Source organism: Rhinopithecus bieti, unplaced genomic scaffold (genome assembly GCF_001698545.2).
Source record: "Rhinopithecus bieti isolate Rb0 unplaced genomic scaffold, ASM169854v2 scaffold_7509, whole genome shotgun sequence".
Taxonomy (NCBI): Eukaryota; Metazoa; Chordata; class Mammalia; order Primates; family Cercopithecidae; genus Rhinopithecus; species Rhinopithecus bieti.
This window is the reverse complement of record NW_016805750.1, coordinates 2,331,464-2,359,319: the sequence shown is the minus strand read 5'-3', so window position 1 is coordinate 2,359,319 and position 27,856 is coordinate 2,331,464. Positions and strand designations below refer to the sequence as shown.

The 27,856-nt window shown below is 46.9% G+C and overlaps 1 protein-coding gene across 7 annotated transcripts in view; it reads right to left on the bottom strand.

Annotated features, from left to right (window-relative positions):
- Window positions 1-27,856, bottom strand: part of ZNF536 (zinc finger protein 536) — a 490,720-nt gene that overhangs the window by 170,220 nt on the left and 292,644 nt on the right. For 5 of the 7 annotated variants that reach the window (XM_017873600.1, XM_017873601.1, XM_017873602.1 and 2 more), the window contains exons 4-5: window positions 8,016-8,168; window positions 2,119-2,205 (exon numbers count right to left, since the gene is read on the bottom strand). In XM_017873600.1, the coding sequence (XP_017729089.1) occupies window positions 2,119-2,205; window positions 8,016-8,168 (240 nt within the window). The remainder of the gene's footprint in view (window positions 1-2,118; window positions 2,206-8,015; window positions 8,169-27,856) is intronic. The other 2 variants (XM_017873603.1, XM_017873606.1) reach the window with 1 other exon arrangement.

Below are 27,856 nucleotides of genomic sequence, written 5' to 3'. Positions count from 1 at the left end.
GTCTAAGCTACTCGGGAGGCTGAGGCAGGAGGATCGCTTGAGTCCAGGAGTTGAAGGCTGCAGTGAACTATGATTGCACCACTGCCCACCTGCCTGGGTGATAGAGTGAGACCCTGTCTCTAAAATAAAGAAAAGAATAAAAGAAAAGTATCGTATCTATGAGATATCTGTGTGCAGTATCTTAATTTTTAAATATTGGTACCTATCTCAAAACTTTTCAAACACTGAAGGGTCACAGTGCTCCATTTTACAGATGGGATCTGGAGCAGGCGGTCATTGTGAAATGTGCAGAATAGAGCCCTTTGCCCACTAAAGGAAGCAGCCAGAAACACTGGTAGCCTTCTGCGGGGAAACCTCTCACTATATTTTAAAGGAGTAAGATTTGGGCCCAAACAATGCATTTCTAGAAAGAAGAGTTTTGCTAGAAAAGGTATAATGAAATTAAAAAGCTGCAGTTCATCATTCCAAGGGATTAATGAAATTATTGGAACTGCCAAACAGTAAGCCAACTTCCCACTGACATATGGCATAAGATATATATTTAGCTTTAAAATATCATTGATAACCTCTCCCAAGTCACTGTATCATCCATTTTTAGAAATATACGACCAGGTGGTTTAATTAGTTCACTGTACCTATTTTTACATGGTCATATCTTTTATAATTCTGAGCCTCTACTTTGCTCTTGATATGTAAATGGAACCCTCACTGTTCCAGGGAGTTATTCTGGAGCTATTTAGAGCAAGTTCCCACCAGCACCTCTCCAAAAATAACAGGTGGATTCATATTATTCTCTTTGGAAACCATTTTGAGATTTAAGACGTGATTCATGCTTCTAATTTTTTTTTTGGTTTTTATTTTTTTGCTAAATCTCTAAAACTGTTTCACTTTTAAGTTGAGCAACTGAGTATTTTCCTGTATTTGCATCCTCAATTTGATATTTATTCAGTCCTTCTCCATGTCTTTACTTAGTTAACACCAGGAGAGATAAATATGGTGGTGTCTTTGCAGCAAAGCTTCAGTACATTAATATAAATTGTACACTAATTCCCCCAAAGCATATATATGTTGTAAACCTGAAGACTTTTCACACAGCTGCTTATTGCTAAACAGTGCCTTGTCCAGAAGGGGACAATCTGTGTCTCTAATTGCTGTCACTGAAGCCCAGATTCATTATGTGACTTTCCCATTAAAATGTGAGCATTAATTTGTATAATGAAATATCACCCACTGCAGTGTTCATTAGCCATGCCCTACTGTATACAGCACATTGTTAGCTACCTAGAAACTGTAGTTAATTTCACTAATGGATATTTCCCTACTTAGTGTTTGGTAGGAAATTTATACTGTAACATTACCTCTTCAACTTTTAAGGAAATTTAAATTCAATCAATTATTTTCAACAAAAGTTTAGGATGTCATTAAGGCAGCAAAAGCAAGGATCGGGAACCGAGGAGGAATAAACCAGGCTTTTAGTTCATCTTGGAAATAGAAAAATGATGGAATTTTAATTCAAAACAAAAAGAAAAAAAGACTTATCTTCTTTTGGAGATCTTTTTTTTTTAAATTTTTTCATCATTACTCAGGTGGCTGCTCCCCCACTAATGGCAACAACATGTGCTCTCCTTTTGGAAAAGGAAATGAGAAGGATGCCCATTTTAACCGATTTCTTTTTGAAAATGTGTGCAAGGTGCTTTTATATTTACTCAGTGTGTGAAAACAGCCTGGTTACCTTACATAGAAGCATCAAAGGTAAGAGACGTAGACACCAGCCATAAGTAAGGCACCTGGATGGGGCTGGCTGGAAGTTTCATTTCCACCCATGTTTATGTATCAGCCGCTGCTCGGGAAGCACTTTGAAGATGAAAGGTGGTTTCCACCATAGTATGAGAAGTTTATCAACTCTGTCATGCTGGAAGTGATTCCACTCCCACCCACATCCACCCCGTTTCCATCCCAGGAGGTCAGAGCGCCTCCACATGCCACAGTGACCAAGCCTCACCACTCCCCTAACCTTGCTGTGCTAGTGGGGAAACCCAAGCACGTGGGGCCAAGGAAGCCTGGCCTGGGGCCAGTAGGAGGGGGGGTCAAGGAGGAGCCGGGGTGCACAGTACTTCCCTTTTAAATTCCCTGGAGGCTGCACCAACACCACTTGTGAGTACAAGTCACTTCTTTCCTTCTTGTTGGGTATGGTGTGGACACACACTGTCAAAGAAATGTTGCATTAATTCCCTAAAACAAGCCAGAAATTCACTCAGAAAAGTAAAAGAAAAAAAAAAAACAAAAAAAAAACAGCACTCAGAAATTCACTCAGAAAAAAAAAGAAAAGTAGCAATACAGTGCAGCGGTGAAGAGAATGAGGTTCTGAATTAGGCAGATCTGATTATAACCTTTAATCCAATGCTGGGCAACTCCGGGGCGGGATAACTTCACGTCTCTGTCTCTGAGGCTCAGCGCCCTCCCCTGCAGTGGGGCAGGGGATGGAGCCTTGGTAACTGAGGTGCTGTAGGGATGAAGGAGCGAGTTAATGCGCAGTGTCTAGCACAGTGTCTGCATGTGGGCGTGGACAGAACGTGGGAACTACCATCACTGTTACTGTGCCGTTACTCCACCCCCGCGGGCTGAGTTCTGTGTTCAGCCAGTTGCTGTCATGCTTTGTAGTCACAAGGCAAGATAATGCCCAGGCCTCCCTCCCTACACCCGACTGGGTGTGCAGTCCTTTGGGGGCTGCAAAGGAGAACTCCTTCCCTTCCACAACCCTCTTTGGTCCTATAGGAAAGGGACAAGAATACAGGTGAAGGCCCAGCCAGCATCCAGGGGCTGTGCCGTGAAGACAGCAGCCAGGAGTTCGGGGTTGCCGGGCGTGCCCTTCAGCCCAGTGCTGAGTCCCTCGTGACCGCAGCCTGAGACCCCTGGGAAACCACCACTGACTTCCCTGTGCGGATCCATTCCAACAAAGAGGTTCCGACTCAGGGCTGGAACATGCGGCACATCAAAACCAGATTAATAAACCACTCGCAGAACTCGAGAGGGGGAAGAAACTAATGAGATTTATTTTTAATTAGTCCCTGAACTTTCATGCCTCCAAGTTTTCACGAGTGAAGTTGCTTATTACATTTCTCTACAGTGGTCATTCCTTGAGACAACAACCCCATCCTGAAAAACCCACACATGGGAGAGCCGCCCTAGGGAACCCAGCCAGGAGTCCCACAGCCATGCAGGAGGTGTTCACCCATCAGGGGGCCAAGCCTCCCCCAGCCTTTCAGGGATCTGTCAGCATCTGCCTGCTTCCTGTGCACACAAAACAGATACACCAGACCCTCCAGAGTACCCCCAGGCACCTGGCTTCCCAAGGTCGGGCGCAGGGAGGGGATGTGGAGGCAAAGAATGGCATGTGCGCATGGAGACCAATCCTGAAATGATTTGCCAACCTCTCAGGAGACTCTGGGGACATGCGCCCTCCCCGTTGCATGTTACAACTAGATGTTTGCTGATGTATCTCTGTGATGGTTAATTTTTGTGTCAATTTGACTGGGCGGCAGGGTGCCCAGATATTTGGTTAAGGATTCTTCTGGGTGTGTCCGTGGGGGATGTTTCTGGATGAGATGAACGTTTGAGTGGGTGGGTTGAGTAAAGAAGGTGGCCCTCTCCAATGTGGGTGCACCTTGTCCAATCCGTTGAAGGCGTGAATAGAACAAAAGGCTGAGCGAGGGGGAGTGCGCTTGCTCTGCCTGGCTGTCTTTCAGCTAGGACATTGGTCTCCTGCATTCTGGCTCAGGCTCAGACTGGAATTTACACCATCAGCTCTTCTGGGTCTCCAGCTCACCAATTACAGATTTTGGATCTTAGGACTTCTCAGCCTCCATAATCACTTGAGCCAATTTCTTATAAATCTCTTGTGTGTTTCTGTGTGTCTCTGTGTGTGTAGCATATCTCTTTCTTTTTTTTTTTTTTTTCTTTTCTTTCTTTTCTTTTCTTTCCTTTTATAGAGATGAGATCTCACTACATGGTCCAGGCTGGTCCTGAACTCCTGGGCTCAAACAATCCTCCCACTCCGGCCTTCCAAAGTACTGGGATTACAGGTATGAGCCACTGTGCCTGGCCATATATACATTTCCTATCGGTGCTGTTTCTCTGGAGAACCCTGACTGATGCAGTCTCCTTTCTGAGCCTGCAATAACTGGCTCTGAATTCGAAACACAAACACTATGCTGTAGAAGAAAAATTGCCCATATCCAGTGATTGGACCCTAGTCTGCCCAGGGTAATGTTTCCATGAGGAGAGAAGTTCAGCCCTCTCTGGGTCAAGCAGCCATCAACGTCTGCCCTGCCTGGAGCCAGAGTGAGGCAGCCTCCAGGATCTGATGGCCTTGGGGATTCCCGAGGTCCTGCAGGAGTCTCCCCTTGGTCCCCTGTGGACCTGGCTGAAGCTTAGGGTGCACCAGAAACATCCTAGTGACTCATAGGCTCTCCTGGGCTCCCAGATGTTCACAGCAACCTGACTGGTACATCTAGTCAGCACCTCTCCAATAAACAAGTGTTAGGAGAAGAGAAACAGTAATTGAGTTAATGCAGTGGGGAGAAAAAGGAGAGAGGTTTTATCCATTGATGTTACATGATCGAGACTTCCAATAAATATGCAGTCAGACAGAAAAAATACAGAGAAGGTGCCACCTCATATCCCAATTAAAAATATATTTATTACACGTTGGGTTTTAAAATGTGCTCATACGGGTTCGTTGTTTAAAAACTTCAAAAAAGATGGCATTTTGGAGCACATGTATTTGTGTTTCATAATGAGACTGCTGTCCTCTGGCCGTGTCATTTAGAAATACAAAAACTGTATGGTATTTGGAGCAAGGAGAGACACCGGGGCCAAAAGAGAAGGCAGTCAGGGCCTCTCACCAACTTGAGTCCCACATGAAATCACTTATTAACAAATACGTTGATTTTGATTTTTAATTACTTGTGTAATCTACACTTTTACATTGTCATAATAGATGTTTATTTGGGTGATTTATAACATGTAACACTTTCTGTTCTATTCAAATGCACAAGTGTAAGCATTTTCCAGCTTCTTTGTTCTTAGATAAAAAGGAAATTGATCTTTATCTGGTTACCATTCTGCCTGTTACACAAGGCAAATGCTGCTTCGGAGGGGTGGTGGAGGTGGTGTGATGTTTCCATGGCTTCTTTCATTTTCTCTCTGATTCTAGGAAGTTTCCAGAATGCCTCTGTCCATGGCCCTATCTTGTCTCTCTCAATGTCTCTAAAGACTATTCCGAGGTTTGTGAAGCAGTTCAGAAACATTAGTCTTCCTCAAGCTTGAAAACTGCGAAGAGCAGTAACCATTTGCTCTCTCCCAGGTTCCCTCGAACGTCTGTCAGCCTTGGCCGTAAGTTGCCTGGAAATATTCTGTGGAGTGTCTACTCTTATGTCCAGGGAAGCTGACTGGGCTTGGGGCAACACGGTTAGCGAAGCCCCTTGTTGAGAGGCACCGCCATTCCTCACTGACTCTTACACTCTGCAAGGCCGACATCACCCATGGAGAGCCACCCCTGGCTGGGAAACGTGGTCCAGTGTTCTGTATCGACATGAAATACACAAGACAAGCCTGGCCTGATTTCCACACTCCTGCAGACAGCTTAAGGGTGGGTGCCCTGTGGACCACCGCCCGTATCCTGGCAGTCTGTAGGTCCCCGCCCCAACCAACCACCACCACAACTCTGGGTCCAATCTGGGGAGGAAAATGGACATTAGCATCATCTGAGAAAACCACATGTCTGGGCTGACTGCCTTCGAGCCTGGTCACTTTCACCAATTGACGCAGGAATGCCTGGGTCAGCAAATACTTTCTGAGTGCCCACATGGGTCAGGCTCTGTTCTAGGCTGGGGACGCAGCTGGACAAACAGACACAGCCTTTGCTCTCAAGGAGTTCACATTCTAGTGCATGGAGAGAAACAACAACAAAATACAAAGGCATAGTATGTCAGATGCTGTGAGCACTATGGAGAGGTGACACAGGGAAGGAAAGGGGTCTAGAAAGTCCTGGTGGAGTGGGGGGTGCACTGCCACGTGGGTGGGCCTCATAGAGAAGGGGGCATCAGAGCCAGACCCTGAAGGGGAAGCAGCAAGCCATGCAAGTATCTGGCAGAGAAGTTCAAAAGGCAAAGACCCTGAGATCAGAATGCAAGGCCCCCTCCCTAAACTCCTGGGAAGAGGATCTTCCACTTTGTCTATGCCCAAGAAACCAGCACTTACAGCTTGACTGCCAGGCCGTGGTTTCTGATGGGTTCCTGTGTTCCCTGGGGAAGGGACCACTTTCCCTACAGCCCTTGACTCCTCCGTGCCACCTTGAACAATGCAGGGAAGATAGGAGGAGTCACTCACTTATTTGAGCATTTCTTCTGTCATTCAATCTTTCAAATAAATTCATCTGCTCTACTGGGTGTAAGATGCCCTTGCAGACCCTGGGGTTATAGAAATGAGAGCAATTCAAAAGATGGACAATATTGCCACCTGTGCAAATCTTAGACACTGCTTGGTGGGAGACAAATAAGTGATGAACCCCAACAGGGTTATTTCTGAAACTGTTAAATTTATAAAGAAGATAATGCAGGGGATGTGAGGGCTGTTTTAGGTGGGGTAGTCAGGGTCAGCCTCTCTGAATAGATCCCAGTGAAGCTAAGTCTCCAGGGATCACCTGGAGGAAGATTCCAGGTGGAGGGAGGGGCAGAAACACAGGTCCTGCAGCTGGAACAGGCATTCTGCATTGAGGAACAGGAAGAAGGCAGGCGGTGTTTCAGAAAGGTGCCAAGGATGAAGAAGGGGGCAGGATGGGGCCAGGGGCAAGGCATGGGCAGGTGGTATGAGGCCGTTTGGGAGAGTAGTGGGACCTGGAGGACTGTTTTAAAAGACACCTCTTTGGCCTGAGATGACTCCAAGAGAGGCATGCAGTATGAGCAGGGCCAGTGACTCAGCCCATGGCCACCTGTGCCCATCTGTCCTCAGGCTTCCCTCAGTGTCAGGGAGATTTGTGGGGACCAGGTGAGGCTCCAGGTGAGGGGCTTCTTGTCTCCCCCAACGCGATGCCCACGCGGCCCACATGCACTCAATATTCCTGTGCAACCCACAGCCTTATCGATTCCTTGGGAAATAAACCACAATTATTTTTGAAAATAGATGGCATATTTGCCTAGCCTCTGAAGCAGCTCATACTCCAATAGATAAAGTGTCAGGAGGAAAATCAAAGAAAATGGAAGTGTCCATATCTCCAACAGATTTTTTTTTTATATTGGCAATGTGCAAGCAACAAGCAGAAAAGCTAAAAAGGATGATGACTGAGGGACACAGAGAACTCCCTGTTGCCAGCCAGTCCTCGGCCGGTGTGACACCAAAACATGAGAAACTGCCAAAGAGGTGCAGCAGCCACTTGCCCCCGTTTGCCTAAGAGCATCTCAATTTCTCCTTTGAGGAGACACAGGAAAGAGTCACTTTTCCTCCACGCCACATGGAGTAATGGGGATTGACTCCAGCTGCCCTGTCCCAGGTCTGGGCAAGTAACGCAGGCCGGGCTAAAGCCTGTTCTACCTGGCTGCTTGGGGAAGTGGCTTCATTCCCTTCTACACTTAGGAAGGTTTGAGCTGAGACCCCATCACTGACACCTGGGAGACTCCTGGTTCATACAGGGGCGTGGGGAGGGACCCCTTCAATACAGCAGAAGGAAACCATTAGCAAAATGCCCTAGAGGCTCAGACGCGACCCAGTTATGTAGGCTGGGACCATCCGAGTCTACATTTACGAGTTCCTGCGTCATTTGCAAGGTGAATGTTAGTTAAGGGACGAATCAGGAAATGAGGGCCGCTTATGATCCACACAGTGGCGGCTAGACAGGCCCAGGGAGAACCTTCCAGACTTAGTGACCCACACAGTTGTGGACCTGGGCCAGAAAGCAGGCAGGATGGGGGCCTCCTCCTCCTCTGGGCTGTGCCCCTGGATGCACTCAGACTTCTCACCTGTGTGTATCCTCAGGTGCACCTTAAGGTGATGGGATGTCCGGAAAGTTTTCCCACAGTACGGGCAGTCCTTCATGGCCGAGCCCAGGCTTCTGTCGCGAAGCAGCGCCGGTTGCTGGACGCCGGCGGATCTCCCAGCCTCCTCGCCAATGTCTGCAGCGAAGGAGAAACGTTCTCACATCACTTCAGCACATGTCAGGAGTTGTTCGCACCAAAACTGCTAACACCACACGAAGTTAAACATGTCAATACTACACCTGTCTATTTCATTCTTTAAATCTGACAGAATGCTGACAATTCATGTATTTTCTTGTTATTCTCTTAAATTATTTCATCTTGCCTATCATCATTTTAAGCAGCATATGGTACCTTTATATTGAACTGAATTAAACAAGAAAAGAAACAGCTGTGTCAGCAGCTGGTTTGATTTCTTCTTTTGCTTAGTTCCTATTAAATATTTTTTTTTTCAAAAGTTTAAAAATGTTGGTGTTTGTTGAATCTGATTAATTTATAATATGGACTCACTGTAGAGTTCACTATAAGACTGAAATCATATTTGCATTACAGCAAGCAACAAATTAAAAAAAATGTGTGTCAGCTGAGTCCCTAAGACATGCAGACATATGGCTATTTTGGGACAGGAAAGAAAATTATCCAAAACTGATCATTTCTTCCTTGTAGAGTCTTGTATCCATCACTGGCTGGTGTAATCTCATGAAAGGGAGAAGAAAAAGTATGGAAATGTGATTCCACAATTAGCCCATGATAAACATATAGTGACATATTCAAAGTCATATGCAGAGACTCAGCTGCAAAACTCCCATAAACTTACAGCACTGCAGACACATCTTTTTGCAGTGACTTGAGAACTTCCTCTGTCAAGTATCGATACAAATTTTCCTTCCTGCTGTTATTTGTTATGTAACCCAAACCATTAGAAAACGGAATAAAATTTACATATGGCTGCCTTCTGCAAAGAAATTGTGGGACATAATAGTAAATAAAACTGGAAAAATGTCTAGTGGTTGGAGGATATGTTATTGCAACCCCCGAGGCCTGACATCACACTACCAAAGAGATGACAATTGGGAACTCAAGGAGGAGAAACAAGAGAACCTTCTCTGGGCTCACTTTTCTTCCACAGTCGTGGACCTCCCCACAGAGCAGGAGTCTGAAGGCCTGGCACAGAATCTAAGCTCCTGAGGATAGCGGGGTCCTCACCGTAGCTTCCAGCCCACCCTCTAGGCCTCATGGTAAATCCCACGAGGAGAACGAGGGAACATTATGGGGTAATGAGATCTGCGAGTTCTGCAGAGATTACAATAAATAAGATCTGTGCCTTCCAAGCAATGGAAAATGCAGACTGTTTTTACTCCTCAACGTCTGTTCCTGGGGTTCTCTGCTAACAGCCAAAAAGGGACAGACTTGTAGACCATGAGAAAGATGAAGGCCAACACATTCAATTCTTTTTTTTTTTTTGAGACAGTGTCTCATTTTATCACCCAGGCTGGAGTGCAGTGGCACAATCATAGCTCACTGCAACCTCAAATTCCTGGGCACAAGTGATCCTCCTGCTTCAGCTTCCCAAGTAGCTGGAATTACAGGTGCAGGCCACCATGCCTCGTTAAGTTTCTATTTTTTGTACAGACAGGGTCTTGCTTTGTTGCCCAGGCTGGTCTTGAACTCCTGGCCTCAAGCAATCTTTCCGTCTCAGCCTCCCAAAGAGCAAGGATTATAGGCATGAGCCACTACACCAGGTGTGACACATTTAATTCTTATTTGAGTATTCACTCTAAGCAACTGTGGAAACTCTTGGCTTGGAGCATTCTCTCTGCAGTTGGATTGTGTACGACCGTATCATCACCCAGGCAAAGTTATTTATATTTGAAATCTCACTTTAATCTTATTCGCCCCAACTCTTCTAACCATCATTGGAGAGCTATTAAAAGGGTATAATTACCTAGCTTTTTTTTCTTATAATTTTGCACAAGTAGGAAGTTAGGCTCATCCACATCTAGAACTCAAAGTCACTCCACCAAGCCCTAGATTGTGGTTGCCCAAATAAATGTGGAAAGGCCCCCAAAGACGGCTGATTGATCAGGGCAAACAGGCACAAGAGAGTGTTGCAAAGTCACCATCAGACAAATGCTCTACATACAGTCACAGCGGCTCTATGTCCTGCAGCTTGAGTCTACCAGGAGCTGCTGCCAGAGGGAGTGATGACCAGATGTCATTTCCAGCCAACCACACCCTAGCTTTAGACAGCAGGAAGGCCATCTCCTTCTACCCCTCTCCCACTCCCACCCACCCCAACCCTGAGCATGCTGCATTTGCCCTCCCGGCCTCCCTCAGCTTCCCTTTTGCTGGGATCATGAAGGTCAGTTTCAAACAATGATGAGCCTGATTAAAATTCTGCCCAAGTGCTCCTGGCGACATAGTCGAGATAGCCAATTTAAGTTAGGAGGCCAATCACTGTTGATTTGAATTATAAGCAGGACTTAGGTGTCCTGGATGTTGGCTTCAGGATGGAGGTAGGCAGGGGCAGGTTTCAGAAGTATAATTCTTGGGCCAGGCACAGTGGCTCATGTCTGTAATTCCAACACTTTGGGAGGCTGAGACAGGTGTATCATTTGAGATCAGGAGTTCAAGACTAGCCTGGCCAACAGGGTGAAACCCCGTCCCTACTAAATATACAAAAGCTAGCCAGGTGGTCATGGTGCGTGTCTGTAATCCCAGCTACTCGGGAGGCTGAAGCAGGAGAATCTCTTGAGCCTAGGAGGTGGAGGTTGTGGTGAGCTGAGATTGCACCACTATACTCCAGCCTGGGCAACAAACAAACAAAAAAAGTGTAATTCCTGCAGGGTCGCCTGTGGCATGATCTGGACCTTCCCCTAAAGCTTCTTCCAGAGGAGCCCACCAGAGAGCAGTAGCAAGGAACCGCTATGGAATAAAGCTGCAGGAGAATGTCCTCATGTTCTCACTTACAAGGGGGAACTAAGCACTGGATACCCATGGACACAAAGGTGGGGACAATAGACACTGGAGGCCAGGTGTGGTGGTGCACACCTGTAATCCTAGCACTTTGGGACACTGAGGTTGGCAGATCACTTGAGGTCAGGAGTTCCAGACCAGCCCAGGCAACATGGCAAAACCATGGTAAAACTAAAAATACAAAAATTGGCTGGGTGTGGTGGTGCATGCCCGTAGTCCCAGCTACTGGGGAGGCTGAGGCACAAGAATCACTTGAATCTGGGAGGTCAAGGCTGCAGTGAGTCGGGATCACGCCACTGCACTCCAGCCTGGGCGACACAGCAAGATCCTATCTCAAAAAATATATATGGACACTGGGGATTCCAAAGGCAGGGAAGTAGGGAGCGGGGCAAGGTTGAAAAATTACCTATTGACCACTGTGCTTACTACTTGCACAGCGAGATCATTAGAAGCTCAAACCTCAGCATCACGCAATATACTCGTGCCACACACCTGCACATGTACCCCTGAATATTCAAAAAAAAAAAGAATCACAAAAAAGAAGACACTGCAGGGGAAATGAGGGAGGGCATATTTCTCCTGGAGCTTTTGGGAAGGACTTGCCCAGACCATATTACAGATAAAAATAGCAATACGGCCGCTCTGCACTGTGGAACATTTTGCAGAACATGAGGATGAGCCCTGCCTCATTATACATCACTCTAAGTGACGGCCTGTATCTGTTTTCCTTTTATCTTTCTATCTTGGATATGTGTGGCCCAATAAAAAGAATAAATTTGTAAGATAAACAGTTTTCTTTGCAGATTTAAGAGTCTAATTTTACTTCACAAAGAAAACGTGTTTTTTTTTTTTTTTTTTTTTTTTGGAGGGCCAGAAGGCCTATGGCGTTTACGCTTAGACTAATCCTTCTGGAAAATCATGCTGAGAGAAGATGAAGGGCAATTGTGGGTGGTCCCAGGAAGTGTCCAGAGAGGCTGAAAGCCAAGTGCAGTGAAGGCTGGGGGGCGAGTGCTGGTGGGACACCCGCAGGGCACTGTGTGTGAGCTGCAGCCTGTGCCAGGATGGGTGCTGGTGAGGATGTGTGTGCTGAACTCGGCCCAGCCCCAGCAAGAACCCAAGAATGTCGTTCAGAGGGGAAGGTGCGGCTGCTTTCGAATTCCTTCTCTACCCCGAGTATAAAAGCACTGGCATCTGCCCCTCTGCAAACTGCAGGAGGGAGTCCCATCGCTTTGCCTGGCACCCCATACCGTCAGGTGGAGAAAGCAGTCACTGGTTTATGTTGCAGACAGACTAGCCCTTCCCCAGCCACTCCAGGAAGCAGGCAGTAGAAAGACAGAGGTATTGGCTGGGCATGGTGGCTCACATCTGTAATCCCAGCAATTTTGGAGGCCAAGGCCGGTGGATCATCTGAGATCAGGAGTTTGAGACCAGCCTGGCCAACATGGTAAAACGCCGTTTCTACTAAAAATACAAAAATTAGCCAGGCATGGTGGTGTGCGCCTGTAATCCCAGGTACTCAGGAGGCTGAGGCAGAAGAATCGCTTGAACCTGGGAGGCAGAGGTTGAAGTGAGCCGAGATCATACTGCTGCACTCCAGCCTGGGCGACAAGAGCACAACTCTATCTCAAAAACAAACACACAAAAAAAACAAAAAAAATAAAAAAGAGAGAGAGGTATTACAAAAATGGCATCTGTGATCCTTTGTTAAACCTTTTGTGCATTGGTTTGAGATTTTTTTTTTTTTTAATTTTCTTTTCCTTCCCTCCTATCCGACACTTTCTCTAATGTGCGGGGTAGACCGAAGGCAGACATGTGGACAGAGGTCAGCCTCAACTCTGCCATCTGTTCCTCCCTGCTCATCTGTGAAAGGACAGACCCCTGCCAGCTCCTAGAGACTGAGATGTCCCTCGAGGGGACCTTTGGCTGCAGGCGGGGAGGCCCTCTCTTTCCTAACGCACCCTCAGCCTGGGTGTGCTCTGGGCTCTCACGTGATGGAGAAACAGCTGAGAAACAGCTCCTGTGACCCCTGTTTATTTTCTTGACCCCACTGAATAATACGGGATTATTTCTTCAGAAGTGGGTGCCTTGCATGGGTACAACAAATAATATTCCAGACAGACACAGGCCATATTTTCAACCCTCCTAGACTGTAGCCAAGAGCAAATGCGTTGAAATAGGCATCAAAAGCTCTGCCAGCTTTCTCCTCTGCCCGTGCCTACAAACTGAAAGTGACTTGCTAAAGAAAAAGGAGGTGGATCCAAGTTTTTTAAAGGTATGTTACCAGGAACAAGGAGACATCACACAACAGACCTTCCTAATTTTGTCTTCTCAAGGTCAGCAATGCTGTCTACATGCCCATTTGCTTGTTCTTATCCTCCGAGTCTACGGCAAGGTTGGCCTCGTTCAAGGTGACATGAAGATGCAAGCTTTCCCTAAGTATTCAGAGAAGGGGGTGTGGGCTGAAGGAGTTGGGGAGATCAAAATGGCCAGGGATCATTTTTGAATCCTCATCATCCACTGGACCACAAAGTGGCAGTACCAGTTAGACAAAGAAACAGATGCTTAGAAAGATAAACAACTTCTCAAAAGTTAAAGCCCCAATACTTAGAAAACACTGTCACCAGCGGTCTGAAATCGCCCCTGAGGTTAGCTCTTGCTGTATACAAACATGATTTGAATGGACGGGTGCCTCAACACACACTTAACCTTATTTATGTATAATATCTTTGGGATATTAAAACTTTGTTTATAAAATGATTTTGTACTTGAAGGGCAGATATCCCCCTAGATTCTCTCTAAACACTGAACTTCTTTGTATAATAAAACAGCCTTGTTTTCCAAAAATGCTGACTCAGGCGTTAGAAGGCAGAATCTTTTCCTCCCAGGTCCCTAATATCCAACTGTCCCAAGCAAGTCCTTTCACCCCTCCCCTCGCCCTTGGTTCCCAACTGACCCTCGAGGACTAGACCTCTGGGTCCCGCCATGCTGAAAGAGTTCCAAGCCTATCCCAGGCTGTCTCTGCCCACTGCCTTTTTTTTTTTTTTTTTTTTTGACCTCTCATTCTCCCTGCTGACCTCACCCTATAGTCAAAGAAGATACTGACATTGGGTCTTAAAGAGGCAAGAAGAAATGACTGTAAAAAGGACAGCAAATGGTTGCTAACTAGTCCCTGGACCCCTACGTATCCCAACTTCTCTTGCACTAAGCTGACGACAGGTGGTCAGTTTTGGCCAACAGATGAAGGAAATGAAGAGAGAGTATGCCTGCACCTCCTCTGCCCTCTCCTTCTGGGCCACAGTGACCTTGCAATGGAAGGACTGAGGCAACAGAATCACAAAATAGAGGGCACCTGGGTCACTGAGTCACCAGATGAATGACAGCCGACGACCCACATCACACTTTGTATGAATGAGAAATAAATCCTGGTTATATTAAGCCATGGAGATTCTGGGGGTAGCCATTGTGAGAAAAGGTCAGAAATTGACTAAGAAGAGTCAATCCTCTACTGGTGAAGTCTTCCAGGTTTATATCCAGTCTTCCAAGGAGTCCAATTAACTCACAGAATGAGAGGGAGAAGCGAGAGATAGACACCAAAAGAGGCAGAGTGAGAGGACAAAGAGAAAGGAAAAAGTGGCTTCTTCTTATATTGCACATGGATTCTTTGTTCTCGCTTCATCCCAACTCGGTGGCAGCCTTACCCTTCAGATGCCCAGAAGTACATTTTAGAAAGACTTCCATTAAAAAAAAATTATAACAATGATGCTGTTGGCAATGATGATGGTGATGGTGAGGTCCAAGCCATGACTGGAGAGTTACCCCAGCAACCATGCATGGGTAAGGTGACTAACTCTGTGAACAGCTTGGCGCTTACTACGTTTATGGCATAAAATGCCATGATATTTTAATTTCTATGGAGCTTCTAGTATAACAGTAAATATATTTTCCCAGATGAGTTGTCAGTTAACTCTGCAAGTGTACCTTGTGCAAAGAACGTCTCAAAATCGCAGCTCTCACTTCATTAATGAAGAAAAAAAAAAACATTCGTGGAGTCTAAGGGTTGAAGAAGCAGTTCAGTGGGACAACAACAACAAAAAGTCACACCTTTCTTAACGTCCTTGCCCATGTGTACCAGGGCTTGAAGATCTTTTCAGGAGCAAGACAATACCAACACCTTGGGGAACGTCCAAAGGAATGTGTGGCTACTCATAAAAGCTTACCACTTCCCTTATTTTGAAAACTTCAACAGACTCAAATAAAGCAATCATGGCTGGCCCTTCAATTTTTTAAATTATTTTAAATTAATGGTACGCGTGAAAATTGTAACATTACTGTAAACAATTCTACCTAACTCTTGGAAGACATAACGCATGCCTCCGGTCAGTATCAATTTGGTGTCTCTGGTTGCATCAGAGTCCTCAACTTTATGATGGCCATATATAGTCATGTTAAACAGTTAAGTCTTCTTATGGATTGGTGAACGTATTTGTTTAAATAAAGAGCTATTTTAGAAAACAATGCCCACTTGTGAGGAGGCAAAAGGCAGCTTGCTCTTGGGTTATTGCGCACGGGGTCGGGATTGGACCTCACTGGCGAGCCCTGGGACATGTGGACAGAGAGGTGGCATGTTTTCCATGTTGCCATGTCTCACCCTCTACCCAAACTCAAAACTGGGCAGAGCTCCATTTGCTGGTGGCAAGAGAGGATTTCTGGAATTGGGGAATCAAGTCGTCAAAAGGCTAATTTCTTAAAAAACAAAACAAAACAAAACAAAAACTGGGAGGCTGGGTATGATGGCTCATACCTGTAATCCTAGCACTTTAGGAGGCTGAGGCAGAGAGGTCACAAGGTCAGGAGTTCGAGACCAGCCTGGCCAATATGGTGAAATCCTGTCTCTACTAAAAATACAAAAATTAGCTGGGTGTGGTGGTAGGCACCTGTAGTCCCAGCTACTCTGGAGGCTGAGGTAGAAGAATAGCTTGAACCCAGGAGGCGGAGTTTGCAGTGAGCCGAGTTCACACCACTGCACTCCAGCCTGGGTGACAGAGTGAGAATCCGTCTCAAAAAAAGAAAAAGGGAAACATATAAGACACTAGGATTTCAAATAGCTTCTCTAAGGCAACATTTTGATGAGTTAAGTGAAAATGAATCAGAAACACATGGATTACATTTTCCTTAAAATATACCAAGGCTTCAAGATCAAGAACTGTGGGCCAAATGTGTTTCTGGTTTTCTGAAGCCCTGAGCCCGTTCTTAATTTCGGTGGAGTCTGTGAAACTCCCTGCTGGGGATTGGGCCATCCTTGGGGTCCCTGCCCTCTGGCACCATGTGATGCTGCTGTGACAACATCCCCTGTCATCCGCAGACCGCCACATCTTGCCAAGGCCCCAAGGGGTGGCTATGGGCTGGCCGTGGGCAGGTGCTCTCAGTCCCCAGGCTAGAGACTGCAACCCTGGATGCATCAGGGTTTGATTCACAGAATCGACCTGGGACAAGCCATCAGGTGTGACATGTCTCTCTGGGCTCTGCACACCTGTCTCTTCTCTTTGGGACAGGGACAGTGGGCTGGAGCCCACCCCAGAGACCATTAGTGTGTATCAGTGCTGAGCAGGGTCACCTAAGAACCTGGCCTTGGTGAGAAGACCCAGGTAGGAGGATGAGTCTGAAAGATTCAGATTCAGGCCAGGCCGCTGCTGTCTCCTGGGAACAGCCTCTGGTTGCAGGCAGGGCAGACACCAGCTACTCATTTCATTGCTTTTTAGAATAACCTCCAGCTCTGTCTCAAGATGTCCAGGTGGCCTCCCTACTGCTCTAACCTCATCCCAACTCCCCAGCTGCACTCCAGCCACTCACCTTTCTGTTCTCTTCCAAGGCTGGTTCCCAAATTTCTGTTCTCCTCCGAGGCTAGGTCCCTTCTCCAGTAAGACTTTGCTCCTGCTTCCCCTCCCCCTGGAATTCTTTTTCCCTAGAATTCTCTTCAGAGTTTTATGTAAAAGTCACCTCTCTGAGAGAGATTGTCTCTGATAGTACTGTTGGAAGGAATCTCCCAACCCCCAGTTCTCAGCCCATGTCACAGTCCACGTCGCCCTTTGCAGACAGTTAGCTGACCTGTGTATTAAACTGCTCACTGCCTGTCCCCTTCCTAGAATATCAGCTCTAGGAGAACAGGGACCAGGCACCATGGCTTGCCGTGACATCTCCAGGATGCGGGAGGTCCTCAGCTCATAGCAGGTGCTTTATAAATACGTTTTTCAACAAATAAAAGCACCAGGGAAGGCAAGCAAGTTGGAATTCAGATATTAAGACCAGTTCCTGACTGTGAGAGGGAAGCTATTTGAGCAGCTGGAGGGGAGAAATAGTCCAGGGCACTGTCAAAACATCGGAAGTGCTCCAGAGTGCTCAGCGCATGCAGGGGCTGGAGTTGGATGACTGCAGTGTGCGGAGGCCTAGGGATGTTCAGGGAGGCTTCTTGGAGGAAGGGGCCTCAGGGTGTCACCCAGTTCTCCCTCCATCCAGGTGGAAGGAACCACAAACACACAATTATAATCAGCAAAGCCACAAGTGAGCTCCTTAGAAAACAAAAGTGTGAGGCCCCTTTCCCTATTTCATTTACTCAATTCCTGGTTAAAAATGAAGATCTGACTATCATAAGGAGAAACGACTTCACATAAGCATAAAGAGATATTCACCCATAGAAGAGCATAGTGAAACAGATATTTTTAATGTAATCTATGATCCAATTACTATTATAATTATAATAAAATATGTGTTATGCCTTTGTTTTTTTAATTTAAATTAAGTACTCCTTTCTTTAAACAAAAAATGAAGAACATTATAGTATAAGCCTCTACTTTCAGTAAAGCATAAATTCCCAAAAGATGTCTATGTAATTTATTTTCTCAAGAAAGAAAAAAAAAACACTATAGCTTTTAAGATCCTCTTAAGATAATTTACAGCCCCTCCTGTTTGGGTGGGGGCGGGGGAGGGGAGAAGATGGAAGATCTGACTCCAGGAATTCTTACCTAAATGACACCAGGAACAAGCTGGACCGATCTTTTTTAAAATGCATTTGGTCAGTCGCTATAGCTTGTGGAGTTGAGTTTTCTCCTGGGAACTGAGCACACTGAAAGGAGAAGGGATGATTTGGAGATGACACCTCCCCTAGAGATGCGTCTTGCCATATTCTTTTTTAAACAAAGAAGACATCTTGAGCACCTTGCAATATCTTTCATTTAATAGTTGGCAGAAGGCAAGTCCCTGATGAACGCTGGCCTGTGTCTTTCTCTTTAACCAGCCAAGTGATCCAAGCTTTTAATATAGCCATTCCAATTATTGTAAAAGTCATCTAGTACCTTATAACCACAAATATTGACAGTTTATTGCACAACACATTCCTGACATTTGAAGGTCACACCATACATAATACATACTCTTTTATAAAAGTGTCTGCAACAAAGAGATACATGATAAACAATTACCTCTCCCAGCCTGTACGCATGTACAGTTTGGGGCTGACTTGAGGTTGCACGAGAGACACACACACCATTTTAAATAATCTATTAGGGCGGCATGGAGGCATTTGTGATGGATAATTATGAAATGGTTTGTGTGCATGCTGCCGTCGGATTGGCTGGCCAGGGCATGGGGCGGGGGCAATGCCCGTCCATGGAGTGCATGTCACAATGCCTCTGTGCCACGAAGAACACAGCCTCACTTCACAATCGAATTTTGCCCCAAAGCCACTAAGCGTAACAGACTCACAAATACATTCTTGTTTCTCATATTGAAAGAAACTTTAAAAATACACCAGGCCCAGTTGGCATGCCTCCTTAGCCTACAGTGGTGCCTCAGAAAGGCATTGACCACACCTGTGGTCACACAGCCACACCACCTCTCCCTGGGGCTGTGGCATCCAGAGACCCTTGGCACTCCAGCCCTGACTTCAGCCCAGCACAAGGGAAGGGTGCCTGACTGCCAGGTGCAGGCATTAAAAAAAAAAAAAAGATCAGAGTCTGAAAAGAGTTCCACAAATCTCCGCTGAAACTGAGAGTACCCAGGAATCTCTGGAGGAAGCATTCTGAGAGGGAAGCCACTGTCACTGTCCCTATCTCCAAAGGCTTCTCCATCTTGTCCCCACTTGTCCTTCCAGAGCTAAATCTGACAGACAGGTTCAGAAAACAGAATAAGCGGAGAGGTTTTGCAGTCCAAAAGGCTTCAGGTCAAAACCAAGTTCCCCAGGTCTTAGGCGTGTAATCCTGGGCAAATTACATAAGCTCTCTGAGGCTTGGTTTCCTTATCTGCAAAACAGGAATAGTCACAGGAATTCATGTCTCAAAGGACTGTAGAGACCAAGATACATAAATCACTTAGCATGGTGCCTGACGGAGGTTATGCTCCAATTAATAGTGGCTTTCAACATGAATATTGCCAAAGCAACGTGTCATATGTAAAGATGGTATGGGGAAGGGGCAGACCTGTAGTTTTAGCTCCAGGACTAGCCTCCTGGGTAGCAGCTTTCAGTGTTCGTGTCCCTGGCTGTCCCCCCTCCCCCCACCACCAACCCCAAGCCAGCTCCAAGCTATGGAATCAGACACATACAAAGTGCCAGCATGAGGGGACATGTTCCTTCCCTGAAAAGTCCAGGTTGGGGCAGCTCCTCCAAAGCTCTAAAACCCCAGGCAATCCTCCCAAGTTAACAGCGAAAAACAATTCAGGCTGCAACTGAGCTTCACATAGATGACAATCTTTAATCACAGATGAAGCGGCAGGTCGTTAGAATCTGCACCAAACTCCCTTCCAGATGATACTAATGGCTGCAGTTTAAAATATATATACATATGTGCATGTATAAACACACACATATATATTTAGAACCATATTAAAATAAATAATCAACAAATCCTTAAGATAATCAAAAGCCCCTCCAAGAGTAATTTTATTTGGATTTCCAGAACGAACATCTCAAAATTTAAGACAGGGGACCAAAATGATTTCTACAAGGATGACGTGTTTATTAGCACTACATCCCAGGAAAGAGGGCTTCCTTAGAAAGAACACGTTTTTGCATCTGAAAAGCATGCCAATTAGGATGTGTGTGTTCCTTTAAGAAGCTATTCTCTTTTAGAGGGTCGCATGTAGGATAGGGCTCCACGTGATCAGGAGGTTGCTATGGTAAATATGCATTTTTTATTGAAGAGTAAACAGTGGCAGAAAACAAGTGTCAATTGCCAGCTCTGAAGTTACTGCCATTTTTGAGCTGCACTGACTTATCTAGCCCTTTTCGTTTGAGAACATATCAGATGAACACAATTCTTGGATCAATTTAAAAAATTTTTTTGAATAAATGCTGAACCCTTCAATATCTTGTAGTAATAAATACTTCAGTTGAGATGAAAATTAGCTGTACATATAATATATATATTTCCAGTTCTGCCAATCAGGCACAGGCACATAGATCTTTTTGGAGACCTGTTCCTAGCTGGTGGAATTCCAAAGGACAAAACTTTCAGCTTTGGTTCAGGCCACAGAGCAGAGGAGGCAAGGAGACAGCTGAGGCCACTCCACTGTCCATTGTCTTGGTACCTGCAGACCAACAGAAGCCGCGGGCGCTGCCCTGCGAATGGCCCTCCCGGTCCAGTGTTCGTGTCCCTGGCAGGTGTCCCAGGCTGCTTGAAGGGCAGTGTACTTTACCCAATACAATTGTGACACTTTTAGCTAAGTTTTCACTGTGTTTCCCCTTGTAGAGACTGAGAGGAGTGTGAATTTATTCCTGGTAGTTCCTGAGAGGCAACTTTGTTTTCCTCTGATATATCCACATGGGTGACCTTTCTTGATTATAAGTCAGGCCACGTCACTCCCAGTTATCACCGCTGTTAGCGCCTGGTCCCATCTCAAGTGGCCCCCAACTGGCTTCTCTGCCTAGACACAGAGCTTGAATTTTGTTCTTCTTTGACATCAGCTTTCCTTCTAGCCTGTAAATTGCAAAGGACAAGGGCTGAGGTTCCTCCTCCTCCATACCTTGCGCGTGACTGGTGTCCAGCCAATAATCACCCCAAATGGGGTGAATAAATGAATGCATGAATAAATGAACTGACCTAGCTCCAGGACTAGCCTCCTGGGTAGCAGCTTCCAGGAGGAAGGTCAAGTTTGCTTGTTCTTCTTGTGATCACAGACGAAAGTATCAAGTCTGGCAAATTCTCAATGGGAACTTCCCGAAGTCTGGGAATCCCATAGACTAGTCCAAAGAAATTCAGACCAGAGACAAGGATCCGAAGATGAGTGTGTCCTCCAACAAGCCCCCCAGAGGAAGCAGGCAAGAATAGCAGCCTCTGCTTTTTGGGGAAGGGGAGCAGCAGGTAGCTGAGCAAAGTGTCCCCACAGTCCCCAGACATGTGCAGAGATGGCCCAATCCTCCTCAACACAGGGAGACACACGGGACACTTTTAATGCTGCCTGAACAGGCTTACCTGGGCATTCGAGCACCTCAAAACACCAAGGGACTCCAGGAGCCAAGTCTGAGTCTAAACTCTGCTAGCACTGGCTCTATGGTCCTGAGCAAAGCGCCAAAGCTTCATGAGCTTTCATTTCCTTGTTGGTAAAGTTGGATCACTGGAGAATGGTGCTTGTCACAGAGGGTCTGAGTGCTTCATGAGACACTGGGCTTCCAAAGCTGCATGTACTTTAAACCCCGCATGGCAGAGCAGGAAAGCCACTGGCCTGGCAATGGCTGACTCTGGACTCCATTCAGTGTGACCACGTCTGAGTTGTGTGTTTATAAATGCCTCCTACCTCTGCCCAGCCTCCAAACACTGCCTATGACATGGGAATGAGGCCTGCTACTGTGCAATCTCGAACGAGATCCTGTGGACAAAAGGTCATCCTGCAGAGTCCCAATTGGTAGCCTCTCAACCCCACCATCTACAAGGTCTAAAATATAAAAAAGGTAAACCACCATAAAACAGCAAACCAGCAGGTGGTGATCCATGTCATGGAGTTACCACAAGATCCCCCAAAATGGTCAGCCCCTCCCCCTGCACGATCAAGAAGGTTTCCTAGTGCCAAGCACCACTCAGCCTTGAGTAGGAACTCCATGTAGACATAACACATTTTCACTTGCTCCCACATTGCCTAACCCAGAAATTAGAGCTTAGTTGGCACTATCCTCCAAACATCCCTTTGAGGGGAGTAGGTGAAGGAGTGGGGAGGATGAGGACCTGGGGGTATGTGGGCACTGGGATGACAGGAAGAAAGAAGCAGGCAGTAGAGAGAAGCTCAGGCCTCAGCATCCCATTGGTCTCTCAACATCTCCAAAGGGTGCCCCATTCATCCACAACCACACAGGTCCCAGGGCCCTTCAGTCTTACACGCTGGGGGTTTGCACCCGGGAAGCCCCCTGGCTGGCTCATGCCCTACCCCAGGAACACATGCCCTGATATTGAAAAAGAACTTCAGAGCTTCAGGAACTTGGGACTGCAATGTGATTTGAGAAATGTTTCCTCTCATCCCGAAATGCCTTAAAAATCCCAGAGCTGGCCCTACTGGCCCACTGGGCCAGAAATTTCTCTCTCTGTCAGACCTCAGAATCTCAACACATACTGTTCCCTCTTCCTGAAATGTAAACCCCAAACACCAGCCCCAGGCCCACCACCTGCATCTTGCCTGGCTAATCCTACTCATGCTTGAGGGTTCAGCTCCAATGTCATTTGCTCTCACCTTCCAGACTAAGTCAAGTCTGCCCAATCACCCCAGAATTTAACATTCAGAACATTTCTCAGAGTTTGCACTGAGTGTATATGTGTGATTAATATCTATCTCTGCCACCAAACTGCTGCCTCTTTGAAGGCTGGGATGGGGTCTGTTTTTCTCACTCTTGTGTTTCTCACTCTTGTGTCCCTAGAGCCTCCTGGCAGAGTGTGTTCAATAAATACTGGTGACTGACCGAAGGAATGAATGAATGAATGAATGAATGAATGAATGAATGGTGTTGGGGAGGGGTGGGCAACCTTCCATGATCATGCAATCTAAGGAGTCTGTTTTTTCTTTTTAAGTGCATAACTAGCCACCTTTGACCTGCCCTTCCAGGGTGTGGGGCCCGGCAGTGGGTCCAGGTGGCCTGTGTCTGTTAGTGGACAGGTTGCCGCAGGCTCTCTCCAGGAAGGAAGGCTGGATGTGGGGAATCTGGTATCTGGTAGCCCATGGCTCCATTCCCTTGTCCTCCATCAGTCCATCCCCCTCCTCCTGTGGCTGCAGACTGCAGCTCCTCCAGGCTCTCCTTGAAAGAGTGCAGGGCTCCAAATGCCAGAGCACGACCCCGTGGAGGGCAAGGAGAAGTCGGCTTGGTCTTCCCAGCTTCACCTGCCCCAAGGTGCTGTGCAAAGCTTCCAATCCCTCCTGCCACAGGGCCCTTCCCTGTCCACACGTGCCCCGGCCAGGGCTCAACATCCACATGGAAATTCAATTCTATTTTGCAGCAAGGCTGGTGGCTCTTGGGACCCCCACCCCAGAGCTGGGCTGGGGGAGGCAGGTGGTGTGATTTGGACCAATAGAGCCTTGGAATGCGGTAGGCTGGGCAGGTGTTGGCCTTGAACCGTTGCTAGTGGAGACAGCAGAGTCCAGGCCTCGGGGCAGCACATCAGGCCATTCGTTCTGCCTGGGTACTTCTGCTGAGTCTCTGGGCCTGAGGAGAAAGTCCACCCAGACATATGTTCTTGGGGGTGTCCCGCCACACGGATGCTCTGTGCACACCACCAGAACAAGGAAGCAAACTTGGCTTTCCCATCTGGGTGCTGATCCCGAGATGTTCCATTCCCTCAGCCGGCAACCCAGGCTCTCCCATAGCTCCCCCATCTCTGCACCCCCGTCCCTCTGCCCTGGTTCACCCCTTTTCGGGCATCACCCAACACTGAATGCTAAGGCTCACTTCCATGGCAAATTTGTGGTCTGTCTGGTTTATGGTGGCACCCCCAACCTTTAGCTAGGTGCCCAGCACATAGTAGGTGCTTATTAGGCACTTATTGAATAAAAGGTGATATCACATTGCTCAGTTCGATACCAGTGATTTTTCTTTTCATATGGAAAATCACTTTCTCCACTCCCCCAGAAGCCCTTCTGTACTAATATTCAAAGCGGTGCTGCGTACACAGCGCACATCATCCTGGGATGCTAATTTCTATCCTATAATCGAGAGAGACAACTAAATGTTGCAAGGTTATTCAAAACTCCTGCCCCTTATCCTCTGACTTCTCCTTCGGGGAAAATTGCACAGGAATACATTTCCTCATCTATGTGTTACAGCACAGTTATAATCCACCTATCATGACTGCAATTTGGGGAATCAAAACGGAGACCCAGCCCAGCACTGTGATCTACATTTTAGCCACATATATTATAATAAATTAAGTCAAAGAAGGAGTTTTGCATTAACTCTCGCTCTATTCCTTTAATACCCTGTAAGAACACTGAAGCCACCTTTCGTAAGTGCTTGGCCCTTCCTGCCAGCTGCCTAGGGCTGCCAGGTTGCTGCTGCCCCTTCGCCTGCAATAGGAGGTGACAGGGCCAGCTGCGGGGTGATGGCTGGACCGTGCTTGGAGCATTGACTGGATCAGGCTTCTGCACCCTGGCTTAAAAGCCACAGAGAGGCTGCTCTGTTCACTGGCATGCAGAAGTTTCTGGAGAGGAGACAGTTCAGGCAGCAGGCTAATGGGAGGTGCTAGACTGACTTCTGTAGATAACTCAGTGAACCTGGCAAAGGAGGGGGTAGGGACACGCTGTGCCCACCACGTTAATGACCTCGCCCAAGTCCTTTCCTATTTTGGGGCTTCCGTTTGCACTCCCAAATCATGGAATGGGAGCAGAAGACTCTAACTGAGATTGCAAAGGTTCAATCACACAGAGTTTTCATGTGCTAAATTTTTGTTGTTGTTGTATGTATGTATGTATTTATTATTTTTTTGAGACAGGATCTTGCTCTGTTGCCCAGGCTGGTGCGCAGTGGTGTGATCACGGCTCATTGCAGCCTCGAATTCCTGGGCTCCAACGATCCTCCCGTCTCAGCCTCCCAAGTCGCTGGGACTCCAGGTGTGCACCGCCACCCCCAGCTAATTTCGTAAATTTTTTGTAGAGACAGGATTTCACTACATCACCCAGGCTATAAGTTTGTTTGTAACATTTACAAATCTGGGACATTTCACTCACACACAGACAGCATTTCCAGCTTCTCCTGAGAAACTGTGTTATCTCCCAACGCTGAGACAATGAGCAAGGGCTGATGGGCTGGGCAGTGGCTGCGTCCTCCCCATGGGGCCCCTTCCCCACCCTCACTACCTGGCTGGCCCCTACCCTGCAGGCATCTCTCTGAATTTGCCATCTCAGCCGAGATGATCCTGGGCGCCCTTTCCACCTCTAAAAACGGCCTTAATAACCTCAGTTAGGCAAATAAAGCAGAAGCCTCCAGACTAATTCTCATAATTATGATGGGTCTATTATTTCAAAGCCAGTGATGATTGTGGGGTCAGGTACTCAGAGGAAGAGGGAGAGAAACAGACTTTCAAGTGATAGCAAATACCCTTTGATTTTTCACTATCATACCAAATTGCATCCAGAAATGCTGAAACGTGTGCTCAGAACCTGAGTCAGATTTCAAAAAGGCCCCAGGAGGAAGGGCAGTGATCAGAGGAAAAGATGGATCAACCAGAGAACCAGGCGATGTAAAGATCACGTCCCAGGACTCGGTGGCTGGGCCTAAGCCAAGGGGACAGTGACACATTTCTTCACTGCTACACCGGCCTTGGGATCTGTCACCACACCTGGCCTTCCCCTATCTTCTCCAAGCTTAGAAGGCCCCACCTTCTCCTCCCTGCCTTCCAAGCGTTTCCCATCACCACTTCACTTCCATTGCCGCCATGAAGCCTCGCCTGGCCTCCCGGCACGCTCCGCCTCTAAACCTTTTCGGAACATTTCTATACAATGACACGCTGCTTTGGAATGCTCACTAAGTTGTATCATGTGTTTTGATTCCAGCCTACTTACCAAGAGTACCCCATGGGTTTGCCTGTCTCGTAATCATCAACAGAGCCGAGTGAAGGGCTGGCCCACAGAGTCACTCAATGAACACGTGTGGGTTGACCTTTCCATGGTGAAAGGCGCCATTAACATCTCTTCCAGGGCTTTCTTCCTAGGGCTTCTTCAAGGAGAAAGAAAGATCCGACCAAGTGATGGAAAACACTTTACATTTTCTGGCCTCATTGTTTCACTTAAGTTTATGTCCCTAGTGTTGGCCTGAACATTGTCCTCTTCCCGTAGCCCCTGAGTTCATTCATTCAGCCAGCAAACATTCATGGAGAGCCTGCCCTGCCCAGGTTCAGTGCCGTGGAGACACACACCAGGCTGGCTGGTCCGTGCAGGGAGAGGCTGCCCAGGAGGATGGAGGATGGCAAAGGAGGCACCTGGGTCCTTCCTGGCTGATGTTTGCATCTTGTGGTGAGGTACCTAGTTCTTTCTATGGTCCTCATTTGTCTTAGAGCAATTAGACTACAGCAGACATGTCCACCCACTTATCCTTTCTGCCCTTGTCTCTCTGTGGATAAATCTCTGGGCCAATATAGGGTCCCCAACTGAGCACTGGGCATTCTTTTTTCTTTTCTTTCTTTTTTTTTTTTTTGTTTTTTTGTTTTTTTGTTTTTTGAGGTGGAGTCTCACTCTGTCGCCCAGGCTGGAGTATAGTGGTATGAACTCAGCTCACTGCAACCTCCGCCTCCCAGGTTCAAGCGATTCTCCTGCTTCAGCCTCCCGAATAGCAGGAATTACAGGCACCTGCCACCACGCCCTGCAAATTTTTGCATTTTTAGTAGAGATGGGGTTTCGCCATGTTGGCCAGGCTGGTCTCGAACTCCCAACCTTGGGTGAACTTTGGGCTCCCAAAGTTCTGGGATTACAGGGGTGAACCACCATGCCTGGCCTAGAGCACTGGCATTCTTATTTTACTTCTGGGAGATTCCATTAAAAAGAAAAAGGCCAGGAACAATTTTGTATCTGCTTCTACATTGTCCACTGTGGATTTCTGGCTAAGGGATAAGACCCCTGTGTTTTACCAATGGCATCCTGAGGTGCCCTCCTGCTGCTGTGATCATAGAGCACTGTCTGAGATCCTACTCTGTCCCAACAGCACGGGACACTCCCCATGAGGACGATTCAGGTTTTATATCCTGAAGATGCTTCACATGCACCAGGGAGAGCAAAATAAATATACTGAAAATAACAGTGATAATAATAATAAAATCTGAACTCTTACCATAAACGATAACTACTTCAATAGCAGTTAACATTAATCGAGCATATTCTATGTGCTTTCAAAGTATTGTCTAAATGCATCCTCACAACAGCCCTGTGGGGAAGAAGCTGTTGTTATGTTTTGGGTTATTTTTTGAGACAGGGTCTCACTCTGGTGCCCAGGCTGGAGGGCAGTGGTGCGATCATAACTCACTGTAACCTTGAGCTCCTGGGCTCAAGTGATCCTCCCAATTCAGCCTCCCAAGTAGCAGGGACTACAGCTGTGAGCCACCACACCCTACTAATTTTTAGAGCTTTTTTCTGGTGTTTTTTGTAGAGATGGGGTCTTGCCACGTTGCCCATGCTGGTGTCAAATGCCTGGGCTCATCAAATGATCCTCCCATCTCGGCCTCCCAAAGTGCTGGGATTATAGGTGTGAGCCACCACACCCGGCCACAGAGTTTTATTATCCCCAATGTACAGATGAGAAAACTGAGGCTTACAGAGGTTGAATTACAAATCCAGGCTAACACGGCTAATAAGGACAGAGCAGACTGGAGTCAAGGCCACTGGATTCCTGATACTGA